Source organism: Coregonus clupeaformis, chromosome 17 (genome assembly GCF_020615455.1).
Source record: "Coregonus clupeaformis isolate EN_2021a chromosome 17, ASM2061545v1, whole genome shotgun sequence".
Classification (NCBI taxonomy): Eukaryota; Metazoa; Chordata; class Actinopteri; order Salmoniformes; family Salmonidae; genus Coregonus; species Coregonus clupeaformis.
The window spans coordinates 60,118,206-60,136,254 of NC_059208.1; the positions used below are offsets into that span (position 1 = coordinate 60,118,206).

At 42.7% G+C, this 18,049-nt stretch overlaps 1 protein-coding gene across 1 annotated transcript in view; it reads left to right on the top strand.

The window, feature by feature from the left end:
* Positions 1-213: 213 nt before the first annotated feature.
* LOC121585685 (stromal membrane-associated protein 2-like) overlaps positions 214-18,049 on the top strand; it is a 55,737-nt gene continuing 37,901 nt past the window's right edge. The window contains exon 1 of the mRNA XM_041902012.2: positions 214-775. Coding sequence (XP_041757946.2) covers positions 667-775 — 109 coding nt within the window. The 5' untranslated portion in view covers positions 214-666. The remainder of the gene's footprint in view (positions 776-18,049) is intronic.

Here is an 18,049-nt window from a genome sequence, read left to right on the forward strand (position 1 = left end):
GAGAGAGAGAGAGAGAGAGAGAGAGAGAGAGTGTGTGAGGTGTGTGAGGTGAGAGAGAGAGAGAGAGAGAGAGAGAGAGAGAGAGAGAGAGAGAGAGAGTGTGTGTGTGAGTGTGTGAGTGAGAGAGTATGAGAGAGAGAGAGAGTGAGAGAGAGAGTGAGTGAGTGAGTGAGAGTGTGTGAGTGAGAGAGTATGAGAGAGAGGTGTGAACTGTCAGACTAGAGGACTCGATACCGATGCGCTTGAAAGGAGTGTAGCTAAACCGCTTGTTGCGCTATAATTTTTCCACAAGAGGCCGACAGGAAATATAGTTTTTTTATGTGATATTTTACTACCAAATATATATTTTTCGACAAAGCATACGAGTGCAATAATAGGCTACAAACTCTGTCTTGCCAGGCCATTACTAATGCATTGCCGCAAGCTAGCTGGGTAGCTTTGACTTAAAGGATTGTTCCATAACGTTTGAAAAGCAAATCGCTTCCCTCTTTGGACGCGGGCGCCGAAAAAAGCTTGATCTGTATTTCATTTTTCTGCGGTCTGGTTTTTATTCTGCAAACGGAGTTTCTCTGAATCAGGCTGCTCCATCTATCTTGATATTAGGACGACAGCGGCGGGTGTCGGAAAGGTGTGAGAGAGAGAGACAACATAGAGGGAGAGACAGTAATGATGATGACTGGTAAATCGGTGAAAGACATTGACAGATATCAAGCTGTCCTCACTTCGCTACTATCACTAGAGGAGAACAAATTCTGCGCGGATTGTAAATCCAAAGGTAAGTCAAATAATAACAAAGAATATACGCTGTTACAGCTAGCCATATGTCATAACTAAGTGTTTGTATGGACAGAGACTGTACGCAATTATAGCCACCCATATGTCTATCCAAGACGCTGTGTACGGGGGTGGACACGAACCAACAGGGAACCTATGAGTCAACCTCTGTTTCATCAGTTTCCAGGAACCTATTCGGTCTTACCCAGGGAATACGGACAACTGCATACATTGCATAATACGATTAGCGTACTTTGAAGGTTGTTATATGAATTCCATTATAGAGGTAGCCTGCATTGACATTCATGTTGTCCTCTCCTCTCTCTCTGTACAAACTGTTTTGGGTTGAACCCTAGAGCAGGTGCATGGGGAAAGTGTCTGTCTGTCTGTCTGTCTGTCTGTCTGTCTGTCTGTCTGTCTGTCTGTCTGTCTGTCTGTCTGTCCTTCCTTCTCTTTCTATGTGTGTGTGTGTGTGTGTGTGTGTGTGTGTGTGTGAGTGTGTGTGTGTGTGTGTGTGTGCACGTGCGTGTGTGTGTTAGCAACAGCTATACTCTACAAGTGTTTTATCACGAGCTATAGGCCTGTTTCTAGGGTAGATAGGTAGATAGGTAATTTGTCCTGTAGAGAATATATCTTTCTCTTTAGGGTTACCCTTAAAGCAATAACTAACAAAACCTTAGGCCTTTGCCCTTAGGGTAACCTCCCACCTGCTCCAATGATGTAGAGGCACGTCATGACAGGACACAACAGATTCAGGGATTTCTTTCCGCTACTCAGACAACACACACTGATCTGAGTAGACAGATCAACTCTTATTGGTCAATGCAATATCTTCTATGCTGAACAATTCCCATCTATCTTCTCCCTTTGTTTCATTCTACATATCTACCAGAAAGCACAAATACATCTGATGTTGTGATCTATCAGTGTTACGGTTGGAAGGTGAAGGGTGAGTGGGGTACATCTCGGTGACGTGATTGTGTCCCCCTTGGCCTTGACAGTGTTATGTGGATCATGAGCATTCAACAAATTCTGAACCCAGGCATACACACAGTTATACACACACACACACACACGCACACAAAATGAGTCTGTGCACAATAGTTTGTTTGTGACTCCTGTGCCTTTGAAAGTCAGACAGAAGACAGACTATGTTTTACTTTTAGATGAAAGGCTTTTTACAGTTTCAAGATTGAACAGACGGACAAAGTGGTTACACTCCTGTGACACACATACTGGTTCTTCTATTTGATCTCTTCTATCTGGGTCTATTTCTCCTCTTGTCTTCTATCTGGGTCTATTTCTTCTCTTGTCTTCTATCTGGGTCTATTTCTCCTCTCGTCTTCTATCTGGGTCTATTTCTCCTCTTGTCTTCTATCTGGGTCTATTTCTCCTCTCCTCTTGTCTTCTATCTGGGTCTATTTCTCCTCTCCTCTTGTCTTCTATCTGGGTCTATTTCTCCTCTTGTCTTCTATCTGGGTCTATTTCTCCTCTTGTCTTCTATCTGGGTCTATTTCTCCTCTCCTCTTGTCTTCTATCTGGGTCTATTTCTCCTCTTGTCTTCTATCTGGGTCTATTTCTCCTCTTCTCTTGTCTTCTATCTGGGTCTATTTCTCCTCTTCTCTTGTCTTCTATCTGGGTCTATTTCTCCTCTCCTCTTGTCTTCTATCTGGGTCTATTTCTCCTCTTGTCTTCTATCTGGGTCTATTTCTCCTCTCCTCTTGTCTTCTATCTGGGTCTATTTCTCCTCTTGTCTTCTATATGGGTCTATTTCTCCTCTCCTCTTGTCTTCTATCTGGGTCTATTTCTTCTCTCCTCTTGTCTTCTATCTGGGTCTATTTCTCCTCTTGTCTTCTATCTGGGTCTATTTCTCCTCTCCTCTTGTCTTCTATCTGGGTCTATTTCTCCTCTCCTCTTGTCTTCTATCTGGGTCTATTTCTCCTCTTGTCTTCTATCTGGGTCTATTTCTCCTCTTGTCTTCTATCTGGGTCTATTTCTCCTCTCCTCTTGTCTTCTATCTGGGTCTATTTCTCCTCTTGTCTTCTATCTGGGTCTATTTCTCCTCTTGTCTTCTATCTGGGTCTATTTCTCCTCTCCTCTTGTCTTCTATCTGGGTCTATTTCTCCTCTCCTCTTGTCTTCTATCTGGGTCTATTTCTTCTCTCCTCTTGTCTTCTATCTGGGTCTATTTCTTCTCTTGTCTTCTATCTGGGTCTATTTCTCCTCTTGTCTTCTATCTGGGTCTATTTCTCCTCTTGTCTTCTATCTGGGTCTATTTCTCCTCTCCTCTTGTCTTCTATCTGGGTCTATTTCTCCTCTTGTCTTCTATCTGGGTCTATTTCTCCTCTTGTCTTCTATCTGGGTCTATTTCTCCTCTCCTCTTGTCTTCTATCTGGGTCTATTTCTCCTCTTCTCTTGTCTTCTATCTGGGTCTATTTCTCCTCTTGTCTTCTATCTGGGTCTATTTCTCCTCTCCTCTTCTCTTCTATCTGGGTCTATTTCTCCTCTTGTCTTCTATCTGGGTCTATTTCTCCTCTTCTCTTTTCTTCTATCTGGGTCTATTTCTCCTCTTGACTTCTATCTGGGTATATTTCTTCTCTTGTCTTCTATCTGGTTCTATTTCTCCTCTCCTCTTGTCTTCTATCTGGGTCTATTTCTCCTATTGTCTTCTATCTGGGTCTATTTCTCCTCTTCTCTTGTCTTCTATCTGGGTCTATTTCTCCTCTTCTCTTGTCTTCTATCTGGGTCTATTTCTCCTCTTCTCTTGTCTTCTATCTGGGTCTATTTCTCCTCTCCTCTTGTCTTCTATCTGGGTCTATTTCTCCTCTTGTCTTCTATCTGGGTCTATTTCTGCTCTCCTCTTCTCTTCTATCTGGGTCTATTTCTCCTCTTTTCTTCTATCTGGGTCTATTTCTTCTCTTGACTTCTATCTGGGTCTATTTCTCCTCTTCTCTTGTCTTCTATCTGTGTCTATTTCTCCTCTTCTCTTGTCTTCTATCTGGGTCTATTTCTCCTTTTCTCTTGTCTTCTATCTGGGTCTATTTCATCTCTTCACTTGTCTTCTATCTGGGTCTATTTCTCCTATTCTCTTGTCTTCTATCTGGGTCTATTTCTCCTCTCCTCTTGTCTTCTATCTGGGTCTATTTCTCCTCTTGTCTTCTATCTGGGTCTATTTCTCCTCTTGTCTTCTATCTGGGTCTATTTCTCCTCTACTCTCCTCTTCTATCTGGGTCTATTTCTCCTCTTCTCTTGTCTTCTATCTGGGTCTGTTTCTCCTCTTGTCTTCTATCTGGGTCTATTTCTCCTCTTGACTTCTATCTGGGTCTATTTCTTCTCTTGACTTCTATCTGGGTCTATTTCTCCTCTCCTCTTGTCTTCTATCTGGGTCTATTTCTCCTCTTGTCTTCTATCTGGGTCTATTTCTGCTCTCCTCTTGTCTTCTATCTGGGTCTATTTCTCCTCTTGTCTTCTATCTGGGTCTATTTCTCCTCTCCTCTTGTCTTCTATCTGGGTCTATTTCTCCTATTGTCTTCTATCTGGGTCTATTTCTCCTCTTCTCTTGTCTTCTATCTGGGTCTATTTCTCCTCTTCTCTTGTCTTCTATCTGGGTCTATTTCTCCTCTTCTCTTGTCTTCTATCTGGGTCTATTTCTCCTCTCCTCTTGTCTTCTATCTGGGTCTATTTCTCCTCTTGTCTTCTATCTGGGTCTATTTCTGCTCTCCTCTTCTCTTCTATCTGGGTCTATTTCTCCTCTTTTCTTCTATCTGGGTCTATTTCTTCTCTTGACTTCTATCTGGGTCTATTTCTCCTCTTCTCTTGTCTTCTATCTGTGTCTATTTCTCCTCTTCTCTTGTCTTCTATCTGGGTCTATTTCTCCTTTTCTCTTGTCTTCTATCTGGGTCTATTTCATCTCTTCACTTGTCTTCTATCTGGGTCTATTTCTCCTATTCTCTTGTCTTCTATCTGGGTCTATTTCTCCTCTCCTCTTGTCTTCTATCTGGGTCTATTTCTCCTCTTGTCTTCTATCTGGGTCTATTTCTCCTCTTGTCTTCTATCTGGGTCTATTTCTCCTCTACTCTCCTCTTCTATCTGGGTCTATTTCTCCTCTTCTCTTGTCTTCTATCTGGGTCTGTTTCTCCTCTTGTCTTCTATCTGGGTCTATTTCTCCTCTTGACTTCTATCTGGGTCTATTTCTTCTCTTGACTTCTGTCTGGGTCTATTTCTCCTCTTCTCTTGTCTTCTATCTGGGTCTATTTCTCCTCTTGACTTCTATCTGGGTCTATTTCTCCTCTTGTCTTCTATCTGGGTCTATTTCTCCTCTCCTCTTGTCTTCTATCTGGGTCTATTTCTCCTCTTCTCTTGTCTTCTATCTGGGTCTATTTCTCCTCTTGTCTTCTATCTGGGTCTATTTCTCCTCTCCTCTTCTCTTCTATCTGGGTCTATTTCTCCTCTTGTCTTCTATCTGGGTCTATTTCTCCTCTTGTCTTCTATCTGGGTCTATTTCTCCTCTTCTCTTGTCTTCTTTCTGGGTCTATTTCTCCTCTTGTCTTCTATCTGGGTCTATTTCTCCTCTTGACTTCTATCTAGGTCTATTTCTTCTCCTGACTTCTATCTGGGTATATTTCTCCTCTTCTCTTGTCTTCTATCTGGGTCTATTTCTCCTCTTCTCTTGTCTTCTATCTGGGTCTATTTCTCCTCTTCTCTTGTCTTCTATCTGGGTCTATTTCTCCTATCCTCTTGTCTTCTATCTGGGTCTATTTCCCCTCTTGTCTTCTATCTGGGTCTATTTCTCCTATTGTCTTCTATCTGGGTCTATTTCTCCTCTTGTCTTCTATCTGGGTCTATTTCTCCTCCTCTCTTGTCTTCTATCTGGGTCTATTTCTCCTCTTCTCTTGTCTTCTATCTGGGTCTATTTCTCCTCTTCTCTTGTCTTCTATCTGGGTCTATTTCTCCTCTCCTCTTGTCTTCTATCTGGGTCTATTTCTCCTCTTGTCTTCTATCTGGGTCTATTTCTCCTCTTCTCTTGTCTTCTATCTGGGTCTATTTCTCCTCTTGACTTCTATCTGGGTCTATTTCTCCTCTTGTCTTCTATCTGGGTCTATTTCTCCTCTCCTCTTGTCTTCTATCTGGGTCTATTTCTCCTCTTCTCTTGTCTTCTATCTGGGTCTATTTCTCCTCTTGTCTTCTATCTGGGTCTATTTCTCCTCTCCTCTTCTCTTCTATCTGGGTCTATTTCTCCTCTTGTCTTCTATCTGGGTCTATTTCTCCTCTTCTCTTGTCTTCTTTTTGGGTCTATTTCTCCTCTTGTCTTCTATCTGGGTCTATTTCTCCTCTTGACTTCTATCTGGGTCTATTTCTTCTCCTGACTTCTATCTGGGTATATTTCTCCTCTTCTCTTGTCTTCTATCTGGGTCTATTTCTCCTCTTCTCTTGTCTTCTATCTGGGTCTATTTCAACTCTTCTCTTGTCTTCTATCTGGGTCTATTTCTCCTCTCCTCTTGTCTTCTATCTGGGTCTATTTCCCCTCTTGTCTTCTATCTGGGTCTATTTCTCCTCTTGTCTTCTATCTGGGTCTATTTCTCCTCTTGTCTTCTATCTGGGTCTATTTCTCCTCTCCTCTTGTCTTCTATCTGAGTCTATTTCTCCTCTTGTCTTCTATCTGGGTCTATTTCTCCTCTTGTCTTCTATCTGGGTCTATTTCTCCTCCTCTCTTGTCTTCTATCTGGGTCTATTTCTCCTCTTCTCTTGTCTTCTATCTGGGTCTATTTCTCCTCTTCTCTTGTCTTCTATCTGGGTCTATTTCTCCTCTCCTCTTCTCTTCTATCTGGGTCTATTTCTCCTCTTGTCTTCTATCTGGGTCTATTTCTCCTCTTGTCTTCTATCTGGGTCTATTTCTCCTCTTCTCTTGTCTTCTTTCTGGGTCTATTTCTCCTCTTGTCTTCTATCTGGGTCTATTTCTCCTCTTGACTTCTATCTGGGTCTATTTCTTCTCCTGACTTCTATCTGGGTATATTTCTCCTCTTCTCTTGTCTTCTATCTGGGTCTATTTCTCCTCTTCTCTTGTCTTCTATCTGGGTCTATTTCTCCTCTTCTCTTGTCTTCTATCTGGGTCTATTTCTCCTATCCTCTTGTCTTCTATCTGGGTCTATTTCCCCTCTTGTCTTCTATCTGGGTCTATTTCTCCTCTTGTCTTCTATCTGGGTCTATTTCTCCTCTTGTCTTCTATCTGGGTCTATTTCTCCTCTCCTCTTGTCTTCTATCTGGGTCTATTTCTCCTCTTGTCTTCTATCTGGGTCTATTTCTCCTCCTCTCTTGTCTTCTATCTGGGTCTATTTCTCCTCTTCTCTTGTCTTCTATCTCGGTCTATTTCTCCTCTTCTCTTGTCTTCTATCTGGGTCTATTTCTCCTCTCCTCTTGTCTTCTATCTGGGTCTATTTCTCCTCTTGTCTTCTATCTGGGTCTATTTCTCCTCTTCTCTTGTCTTCTATCTGGGTCTATTTCTCCTCTTGACTTCTATCTGGGTCTATTTCTCCTCTTGTCTTCTATCTGGGTCTATTTCTCCTCTCCTCTTGTCTTCTATCTGGGTCTATTTCTCCTCTTCTCTTGTCTTCTATCTGGGTCTATTTCTCCTCTTGTCTTCTATCTGGGTCTATTTCTCCTCTCCTCTTCTCTTCTATCTGGGTCTATTTCTCCTCTTGTCTTCTATCTGGGTCTATTTCTCCTCTTGTCTTCTATCTGGGTCTATTTCTCCTCTTATCTTGTCTTCTTTCTGGGTCTATTTCTCCTCTTGTCTTCTATCTGGGTCTATTTCTCCTCTTGACTTCTATCTGGGTCTATTTCTTCTCCTGACTTCTATCTGGGTATATTTCTCCTCTTCTCTTGTCTTCTATCTGGGTCTATTTCTCCTCTTCTCTTGTCTTCTATCTGGGTCTATTTCTCCTCTTCTCTTGTCTTCTATCTGGGTCTATTTCTCCTATCCTCTTGTCTTCTATCTGGGTCTATTTCTCCTCTTCTCTTGTCTTCTATCTGGGTCTATTTCTCCTATCCTCTTCTCTTCTATCTGGGACTATTTCTCCTCTTGTCTTCTATCTGGGTCTATTTCTCCTCTTGTCTTCTATCTGGGTCTATTTCTCCTCTTCTCTTGTCTTCTTTCTGGGTATATTTCTCCTCTTGTCTTCTATCTGGGTCTATTTCTCCTCTTGACTTCTATCTGGGTCTATTTCTTCTCCTGACTTCTATCTGGGTATATTTCTCCTCTTCTCTTGTCTTCTATCTGGGTCTATTTCTCCTCTTCTCTTGTCTTCTATCTGGGTCTATTTCTCCTCTTCTCTTGTCTTCTATCTGGTTTTCATTTCTCCTATCCTCTTGTCTTCTATCTGGGTCTATTTCCCCTCTTGTCTTCTATCTGGGTCTATTTCTCCTCTTGTCTTCTATCTGGGTCTATTTCTCCTCTTGTCTTCTATCTGGGTCTATTTCTCCTCTCCTCTTGTCTTCTATCTGGGTCTATTTCTCCTCTTGTCTTCTATCTGGGTCTATTTCTCCTCCTCTCTTGTCTTCTATCTGGGTCTATTTCTCCTCTTCTCTTGTCTTCTATCTGGGTCTATTTCTCCTCTTCTCTTGTCTTCTATCTGGATCTATTTCTCCTCTCCTCTTGTCTTCTATCTGGGTCTATTTCTCCTCTTGTCTTCTATCTGGGTCTATTTCTCCTCTTCTCTTGTCTTCTATCTGGGTCTATTTCTCCTCTTGACTTCTATCTGGGTCTATTTCTCCTCTTTTCTTCTATCTGGGTCTATTTCTCCTCTCCTCTTGTCTTCTATCTGGGTCTATTTCTCCTCTTCTCTTGTCTTCTATCTGGGTCTATTTCTCCTCTTGTCTTCTATCTGGGTCTATTTCTCCTCTCCTCTTCTCTTCTATCTGGGTCTATTTCTCCTCTTTTCTTCTATCTGGGTCTATTTCTCCTCTTCTCTTGTCTTCTTTTTGGGTCTATTTCTCCTCTTGTCTTCTATCTGGGTCTATTTCTTCTCCTGACTTCTATCTGGGTATATTTATCCTCTTCTCTTGTCTTCTATCTGGGTCTATTTCTCCTCTTCTCTTGTCTTCTATCTGGGTCTATTTCTCCTCTTCTCTTGTCTTCTATCTGGGTCTATTTCTCCTATCCTCTTGTCTTCTATCTGGGTCTATTTCCCCTCTTGTCTTCTATCTGGGTCTATTTCTCCTCTTGTCTTCTATCTGGGTCTATTTCTCCTCTTGTCTTCTATCTGGGTCTATTTCTCCTCTCCTCTTGTCTTCTATCTGAGTCTATTTCTCCTCTTGTCTTCTATCTGGGTCTATTTCTCCTCTTGTCTTCTATCTGGGTCTATTTCTCCTCTTGTCTTCTATCTGGGTCTATTTCTCCTCCTCTCTTGTCTTCTATCTGGGTCTATTTCTTCTCTTCTCTTGTCTTCTATCTGGGTCTATTTCTCCTCTTCTCTTGTCTTCTATCTGGGTCTATTTCTCCTCTCCTCTTGTCTTCTATCTGTGTCTTTTTCTCCTCTTCTCTTGTCTTCTATCTGGGTCTATTTCTCCTCTTCTCTTGTCTTCTATCTGGGTCTATTTCTCCTCTCCTCTTGTCTTCTATCTGGGTCTATTTCTCCTCTTGTCTTCTATTTGGGTCTATTTCTCCTCTTGTCTTCTATCTGGGTCTATTTCTCCTCTCCTCTTGTCTTCTATCTTGGTCTATTTCTCCTCTTCTCGTGTCTTCTATCTGGGTCTATTTCTCCTCTTGTCTTCTATCTGGGTCTATTCATCCTGTTCTCTTGTCTTCTATCTGGGTCTATTTCTCCTCTTGTCTTCTATCTGGGTATATTTCTCCTCTCCTCTTGTCTTCTATCTGGGTCTATTTCTCCTCTTGTCTTCTATCTGGGTCTATTTCTCCTCTCCTCTTGTCTTCTATCTGGGTCTATTTCTCCTCTTGTCTTCTATCTGGGTCTATTTCTCCTCTTCTCTTGTCTTCTATCTGGGTCTATTTATCCTCTCCTCTTGTCTTCTATCTGGGTCTATTTCTCCTCTTCTCTTGTCTTCTATCTGGGTCTATTTCTCCTCTTGTCTTCTATCTGGGTCTATTTCTCCTCTCCTCTTGTCTTCTATCTGGGTCTATTTATCCTTGTCACGGATTCTACCGAGGCTGCTCCTCCTCCTTGCTCGGGCATCTTCGGCGTTCGTCGTCCCCGGAGTACTAGCTACCACCGTTGGATGTTTCGATGTTTGTTTGGTTTGGTCTGTCTGTTGCACCTGTGTCCGTTTGTGTCTAATTATGTGTCCTATAAGTTTTCTGCTTTGTGTATGTGAGTTTGTGTGTTGTTGTCCGCCTGTCCGTTGATGTCAGAGTTTTGTGCTCATTTAGTTAGTGTTTTACGCACTTTTTGCGTAATCTCTCGCCTCCAGTGTTTGAGGCCCGTTTATTTTTGTATGGTATATTTGACTAGTAAAGTCTGTTTGACTGAGCTTCTGTGTCCTGCGCCTGACTCCGACTCCGCATCCACATCAGCCCCATTGACAATCCTCTTCTCTTGTCTTCTATCTGGGTCTATTTCTCCTCTTGTCTTCTATCTGGGTCTATTTCTCCTCTTGTCTTCTATCTGGGTCTATTTCTCCTCTTGTCTTCTATCTGGGTCTATTTCTCCTCTCCTCTTGTCTTCTATCTGGGTCTATTTCTCCTCTTGTCTTCTATCTGGGTCTATTTCTCCTCTCCTCTTGTCTTCTATCTGGGTCTATTTCTCCTCTTGTCTTCTATCTGGGTCTATTTCTCCTCTCCTCTTGTCTTCTATCTGGGTCTATTTCTACTCTTGTCTTCTATCTGGGTCTATTTCTCCTCTTGTCTTCTATCTGGGTCTATTTCTCCTCTCCTCTTGTCTTCTATCTGGGTCTATTTCTCCTCTTGTCTTCTATCTGGGTCTATTTCTTCTCTTGTCTTCTATCTGGGTCTATTTCTCCTCTTGTCTTCTATCTGGGTATATTTCTCCTCTTGTCTTCTATCTGGGTCTATTTCTCCTCTCCTCTTGTCTTCTATCTGAGTCTATTTCTCCTCTTGTCTTCTATCTGGGTCTATTTCTTCTCTTGTCTTCTATCTGGGTCTATTTCTCCTCTTGTCTTCTATCTGGGTCTATTTCTCCTCTCCTCTCCTCTTCTATCTGGGTCTATTTCTTCTCTTGTCTTCTATCTGGGTCTATTTCTCCTCTTGTCTTCTATCTGGGTCTATTTCTCCTCTTCTCTTGTCTTCTATCTGGGTCTATTTCTCCTCTTGTCTTCTATCTGGGTCTATTTCTCCTCTCCTCTTGTCTTCTATCTGGGTCTATTTCTCCTCTTCTCTTGTCTTCTATCTGGGTCTATTTCTCCTCTTGTCTTCTATCTGGGTCTATTTCTCCTCTTCTCTTGTCTTCTATCTGGGTCTATTTCTCCTCTTCTCTTGTCTTCTATCTGGGTCTATTTCTCCTCTTCTCTTGTCTTCTATCTGGGTCTATTTCTCCTCTCCTCTTGTCTTCTATCTGGGTCTATTTCTCCTCTCCTCTTGTCTTCTATCTGGGTCTATTTCTCCTCTCCTCTTGTCTTCTATCTGGGTCTATTTCTCCTCTTGTCTTCTATCTGGGTCTATTTCTCCTCTCCTCTTGTCTTCTATCTGGGTCTATTTCTCCTATTGTCTTCTATCTGGGTCTATTTATCCTCTTGTCTTCTATCTGGGTCTATTTATCCTCTTGTCTTCTACCTGGGTCTATTTCTCCTCTTGTCTTCTATCTGGGTCTATTTCTCCTCTTCTCTTGTCTTCTATCTGGGTCTATTTCTCCTCTTGTCTTATATCTGGGTCTATTTCTCCTCTCCTCTTGTCTTCTATCTGGGTCTATTTCTCCTCTTGTCTTCTCTCTGTCTCTGTCTCTGTCTCTGTCTCTGTCTCTGTCTCTCTCTCTATGTCTCTCTTTCTCTCTCAATTCAATTCAAAGGGCTTTATTGGCATGGGAAACATATGTTTACATTGCCAAAGCAAGTGAAATAGATAGTAAACAAAATGGAAATAAACAATCAGAAATGAACAGTCACAAAAGTTTTTAAAGAATATAGACATTTCAAATGTTATATTATTGGCTATGTACAATGTTATAACAATGTGCAAATAGTTGAAGGATGAAAGGGGAAATAAATAAACAGATAAATAAATATGGGTTGTATTTACAATCGTGTTTGTGCTTCACTGGTTGCCCTTTTCTTGTGGCAACAGGTCACAAATCTTGCTGCTGTGATGGCACACTGTGGTATTTCACCTAATATCAACTGAGTATACAAAACATTAAGGACAACTGCTCTTTCCATGACATGGACTGACCAGGTGAAAGCTATGATCCCTTATTGATGTCATGTTTTAAATTTACTTAAATCAGTGTAGATTAAGGGGAGAAGACAGTTTAACCTCATAATTTTTTCAATTTTTGCCAAAAATGACATACCCAAATCTAACTGCCTGTAGCTCAGGACCTGAAGCAAGGATATGCTAATTATTGATACCATTTGAAAGGAAACACTTTGAAGTTTGTCGAAATGTGAAATTAATGTAGGAGAATATAACACATTAGATCTGGTAAAATATTTAAAATATATATATATATATTTGAAATACAAGAGAAAGGCCACAATATAATGTTGCAATTTAGACGCAATTTCGATTTTGGCCATTAGAAGGCCGCAGTGTGTGTGCAAAGTTTCAGATTGATCCAGTGAAGCATTGCAATACTGGACTATTTTGTATCAAGTCTGCCCAAATGTGCCGAATTGGTCAATTGATACATTTTCAGGTACATAACTATAGAGAACATAATAAATGATATGGTAATACAAAATATAAGTTTACACATTCCCAGGAGTGCATGGTAGCATGGTATTTTTCCACTGTAATAGCTACTGTAAACTGGACAGTGCAGTTAGATTAACAAGAATTTAAGCTTTCTGCCCATATAAGACATGTCTATGTCCTGGAAAGTTTACTGTTACTTACAACAGTCATGCTGACCACATTAGCCCACATTAGCTCAACCGTCCCGTATACGGGACACCGATCCCATAGAGGTTAAAGAAGGATTTTTAAGCCTTTAGACAATTGAGACAAGGATTCTGTATGTGTGCCATGCAGAGGGTGAATGGGCAAGACAAAACTTGTAAGTGCCTTTTGAACGGGGTATGGTAGTAGGTGCCAGGAGCACCAATTTGTGTCAAGAACTGCAACGCAGCTGGGTGTTTCACGCTCAACAGTTTTCCTTGTGTATCAAGAATGGTCCACTACCCGAAGGACATCCATCCAACTTGACACAACTGTGGAGTCAATATTGGCCAGCATCCCTGTCGAACGCTTTCGACACCTTGTAGAGTCTATGCCCCTACGAATTCAGGCTGTTCTGAGGGCAAGAGGGTGCAACTCAATATTAGGAAAGTCTTCCGAATGTTTGGTGTACTCAGTGTATATGGGAGTTTATGAGGATTGGATTTGTGTGGAGGATTGGATTTATGAGGATTCTTTGTGGGTATGTGTAATCTGAGGGAAATATGTCTCTCTAATATGGTCAAACATTTGGCAAGAGGTTAGGAAGTTCAGCTCAGTTTCCACCTCATTTTGTGGGCAGTGTGCACATAGCCTGTATTCTCTTGAGAGCCAGGTCTGCCTACGGCGGCCTTTCTCAATAGCAAGGCTATGCTCACTGAGTCTGTACATAGTCAAGAATGTTCTTAATTTTGGGTCAGTCACAGTGGTCAGGTATTCTGCCACTCTGTACTCTATGTTTAGGGCCAAATAGCATTGTAGTTTTGTTAATTCTTTCCAATGTGTCAAGAAATTATCCATGATTTGGTTGGGTCTAATTGTGTTGCTGTCCTGGGGCTCTGTGGGGTCTGTTTGTGTTTGTCAGCACCAGCTTGCTTAGGGGACTCTTCTCCAAGTTCATCTCTCTGTAGGTGATGGCTTTGTTTTGGAAGGTTTGGGAATTGCTTCCTTTTAGGTGGTTGTAGAATTTAACGGCTCTTTTCTGGATTTTGTGCTCTAGGACAATGGTGTCTATATGGAATTCTCTCTCTCTCTCTCTCTCTCTCTCTGTCTCTCTCTCTCTCTCTCTCTCTCTCTCTCTCTCTCTCTCTCTCTCTCTCTCTCTCTCTCTCTCTCTCTCTCTCTCTCTCTCTCTCTCTCTCTCTCTCTCTCTCTCCCCTGTCTCTCTCCCCTGTCTCTGTCCCTCTCCCTCTCTCTCTCCCTCCATTCCACTCGCTCTGAATAATGCTGACATGGCAAGTCTGTCAAGAAGGATACAGAGGTCAACCCCAATAACACGCAAACACAGCACTGCGGAAAATATAAAAAGAGTATCCATATCCCTGTGTAGCTCAGATGGTAGAGCATGGCGCTTGCAACGCCAGGGTTGTGGGTTCGTTTCCCACGGGGGGCCAGTATAAAAAAATATATGCACTCACTAACTGTAAGTCGCTCTGGATAAGAGCGTCTGCTAAATGACTAAAATGTAAAATGTAAATATCAACACAGAAAAAGTAGTGTTTCACACAGCAACACCAAGACAAGACAAGTTCAAACACAGGCAGGAACAGGCCCTGAAGCGGGAACAGGCCCTGAAGCGGGAACGAACAGGCCCTGAAGCGGAAACAGGCCCTGAAGCGGAAACAGGCCCTGAAGCGGAAACAGGCCCTGAAGCGGGAACAGTTCCTGAAGCGGGAACAGGCCCTGAAGCGGGAACAGGCCCTGAAGCGGGAACAGGCCCTGAAGCGGGAACATGCCCTGAAGCGGGAACATGCCCTGAAGCGGGAACGAACAGGCCCTGAAGCGGGAACAGGCCCTGAAGCGGGAACGAACAGGCCCTGAAGCGGGAACAGGCCCTGAAGCGGGAACAGGCCCTGAAGCGGGAACAGGCCCTGAAGCGGGAACAGGCCCTGAAGCGAGAACAGGCCCTGAAGCGGGAACGAACAGGCCCTGAAGCGGGAACAGGCCCTGAAGCGGGAACAGGCCCTGAAGCGGGAACAGGCCCTGAAGCGGGAACGAACAGGCCCTGAAGCGGGAACAGGCCCTGAAGCGGGAACAGGCCCTGAAGCGGGAACAGGCCCTGAAGCGGAAACAGGCCCTGAAGCGGAAACAGGCCCTGAAGCGGAAACAGGCCCTGAAGCGGGAACAGGCCCTGAAGCGGGAACAGGCCCTGAAGCGGGAACAGGCCCTGAACCGGGAACGAACAGGCCCTGAAGCGGGAACAGGCCCTGAAGTGCTAGAATCTGTGTATGTTTAGCCTACATAAGGCATAAGGCAGACGTATACACAGGAGTTGCATGCAGCAGCACTTGTCAACTCTTCATCGTATTACTGCTGTGTTTGTTGGCAGACGGTTACCTCCGGTTACCCGCAAACAATTCTGTCCTGATATCGGGTGGGGCTCGGAATTGATGTGGCCGTCACGGGGTGGGTGTGGCTCCAAAAAACTGACCCGTGCAGGACTCACACAATGTGGAAACAGGCTTTACTGTGGTATGGAGACTTCTTCTCTGAACACTGTGATTCTCTGGGTTCCCACTGTTCTTATCTAGATATGGTGTGTATAGAGTTAGCATGTGATGCTATTTAGATAAAGATTTAGATATGGTGTAAAGAGTTTATGATGAAGAAAGACTAACAGTATAAGCATCTACCATCACTAAATAGATACACACAGCAGTCCTCTGAGTTCCCATGGGTCTTCACTAAATAGATACACACAGCAGTCCTCTGAGTTCCCATGGGTCTTCACTAACTAGATACACACAGCAGTCCTCTGAGTTCCCATGGTCCTTCACTAACTAGATACACACAGCAGTCCTCTGAGTTCCCATGGTCCTTCACTAAATAGATACACACAGCAGTCCTCTGAGTTCCCATGGTCCTTCACTAAATAGATACACTCAACAGTCCTCTTGAGTTCCCATGGGTCTTCACTAAATAGATACACACAGCAGTCCTCTGAGTTCCCATGGTCCTTCACTAACTAGATACACACAGCAGTCCTCTGAGTTCCCATGGTCCTTCACTAAATAGATACACACAGCAGTCCTCTGAGTTCCCATGGTCCTTCACTAAATAGATACACTCAACAGTCCTCTTGAGTTCCCATGGGTCTTCACTAAATAGATACACACAGCAGTCCTCTGAGTTCCCATGGGTCTTCACTAAATAGATACACACAGCAGTCCTCTGAGTTCCCATGGTCCTTCACTAAATAGATACAAACAGCAGTCCTCTGAGTTCCCATGGTCCTTCACTAAATAGATACACTCAACAGTCCTCTTGAGTTCCCATGGGTCTTCACTAAATAGATACACACAGCAGTCCTCTGAGTTCCCATGGTCCTTCACTAAATAGATACACACAGCAGTCCTCTGAGTTCCCATGGTCCTTCACTAAATAGATACACACAGCAGTCCTCTGAGTTCCCATGGGTCTTCACTAAATAGATACACTCAACAGTCCTCTTGAGTTCCCATGGGTCTTCACTAAATAGATACACTCAACAGTCCTCTTGAGTTCCCATGGGTCTTCACTAAATAGATACACTCAACAGTCCTCTTGAGTTCCCATGGGTCTTCACTAAAGAGATACACTCAACAGTCCTCTGAGTTCCCATGGTTCTTCACTAAATAGATACACACAGCAGTCCTCTGAGTTCCCATGGGTCTTCACTAAATAGATACACTCAACAGTCCTCTTGAGTTCCCATGGGTCTTCACTAAATAGATACACACAGCAGTCCTCTGAGTTCCCATGGATCTTCACTAAATAGATACACTTAACAGTCTTCTTGAGTTCCCATGGGTCTTCACTAAAGAGATACACTCAGCAGTCCTCTGAGTTCCCATGGTTCTTCACTAAATAGATACACACAGCAGTCCTCTGAGTTCCCATGGGTATTCACTAAATAGATACACTCAACAGTCCTCTTGAGTTCCCATGGGTCTTCACTAACTAGATACACACAGCAGTCCTCTGAGTTCCCATGGTCCTTCACTAAATAGATACACACAGCAGTCCTCTGAGTTCCCATGGGTCTTCACTAAATAGATACACACAGCAGTCCTCTGAGTTCCCATGGTCCTTCACTAAATAGATACACACAGCAGTCCTCTGAGTTCCCATGGGTCTTCACTAAATAGATACACACAGCAGTCCTCTGAGTTCCCATGGTTCTTCCTATCTCTGTGAGAAGACAAATAATTCAATTTAGATACAGAATAAGAAAAATATGAAACAAAATGGTAATATTAATAGGATTACTAAGGAAATATGCTACATTATAAGATGTAGCCAGTGATGTAGTGGTAAAACAAAATAGTTGGGTAAACGCTAATCTCCATTTGGGGTGAATAAAGTAATGCTCCCTATAATTTCAATGCATTTTTCCACAATAGTTGGATCAACGCTCATGCAAAATAAAAAAAGATGGGAAAAAACCACAACACTGTCTACACTGACTAGCCTCTATCCACAACACTACTGTCTACCCTGTTAATAACCTATATCCACAACACTACTGTCTACCCTGTTAATAACCTCTATCCACAACACTACTGTCTACACTGTTAATAACCTCTATCCACAACACTACTGTCTTCCCTGACTAGCCTCTATCCACAACACTACTGTCTACCCTGTTAATAACCTATATCCACAACACTACTGTCTACCCTGTTAATAACCTCTATCCACAACACTACTGTCTACCCTGTTAATAACCTCTATCCACAACACTACTGTCTACCCTGTTAATAACCTCTATCCACAACACTACTGTCTACCCTGACTAGCCTCTATCCACAACACTACTGTCTACCCTGTTAATAACCTCTATCCATAACACTACTGTCTACCCTGTTAATAACCTCTATCCACAACACTACTGTCTACCCTGTTAATAACCTCTATCCACAACACTACTGTCTACCCTGTTAATAACCTCTATCCACAACACTACTGTCTACCCTGTTAATAACCTCTATCCACAACACTACTGTCTACCCTGACTAGCCTCTATCCACAACACTACTGTCTACCCTGGTAATAACCTCTATCCACAACACTACTGTCTACACTGTTAATAACCTCTATCCACAACACTACTGTCTACCCTGTTAATAACCTCTATCCACAACACTACTGTCTACCCTGTTAATAACCTCTATCCACAACACTACTGTCTACCCTGTTAATAACCTCTATCCACAACACTACTGTCTACCCTGTTAAT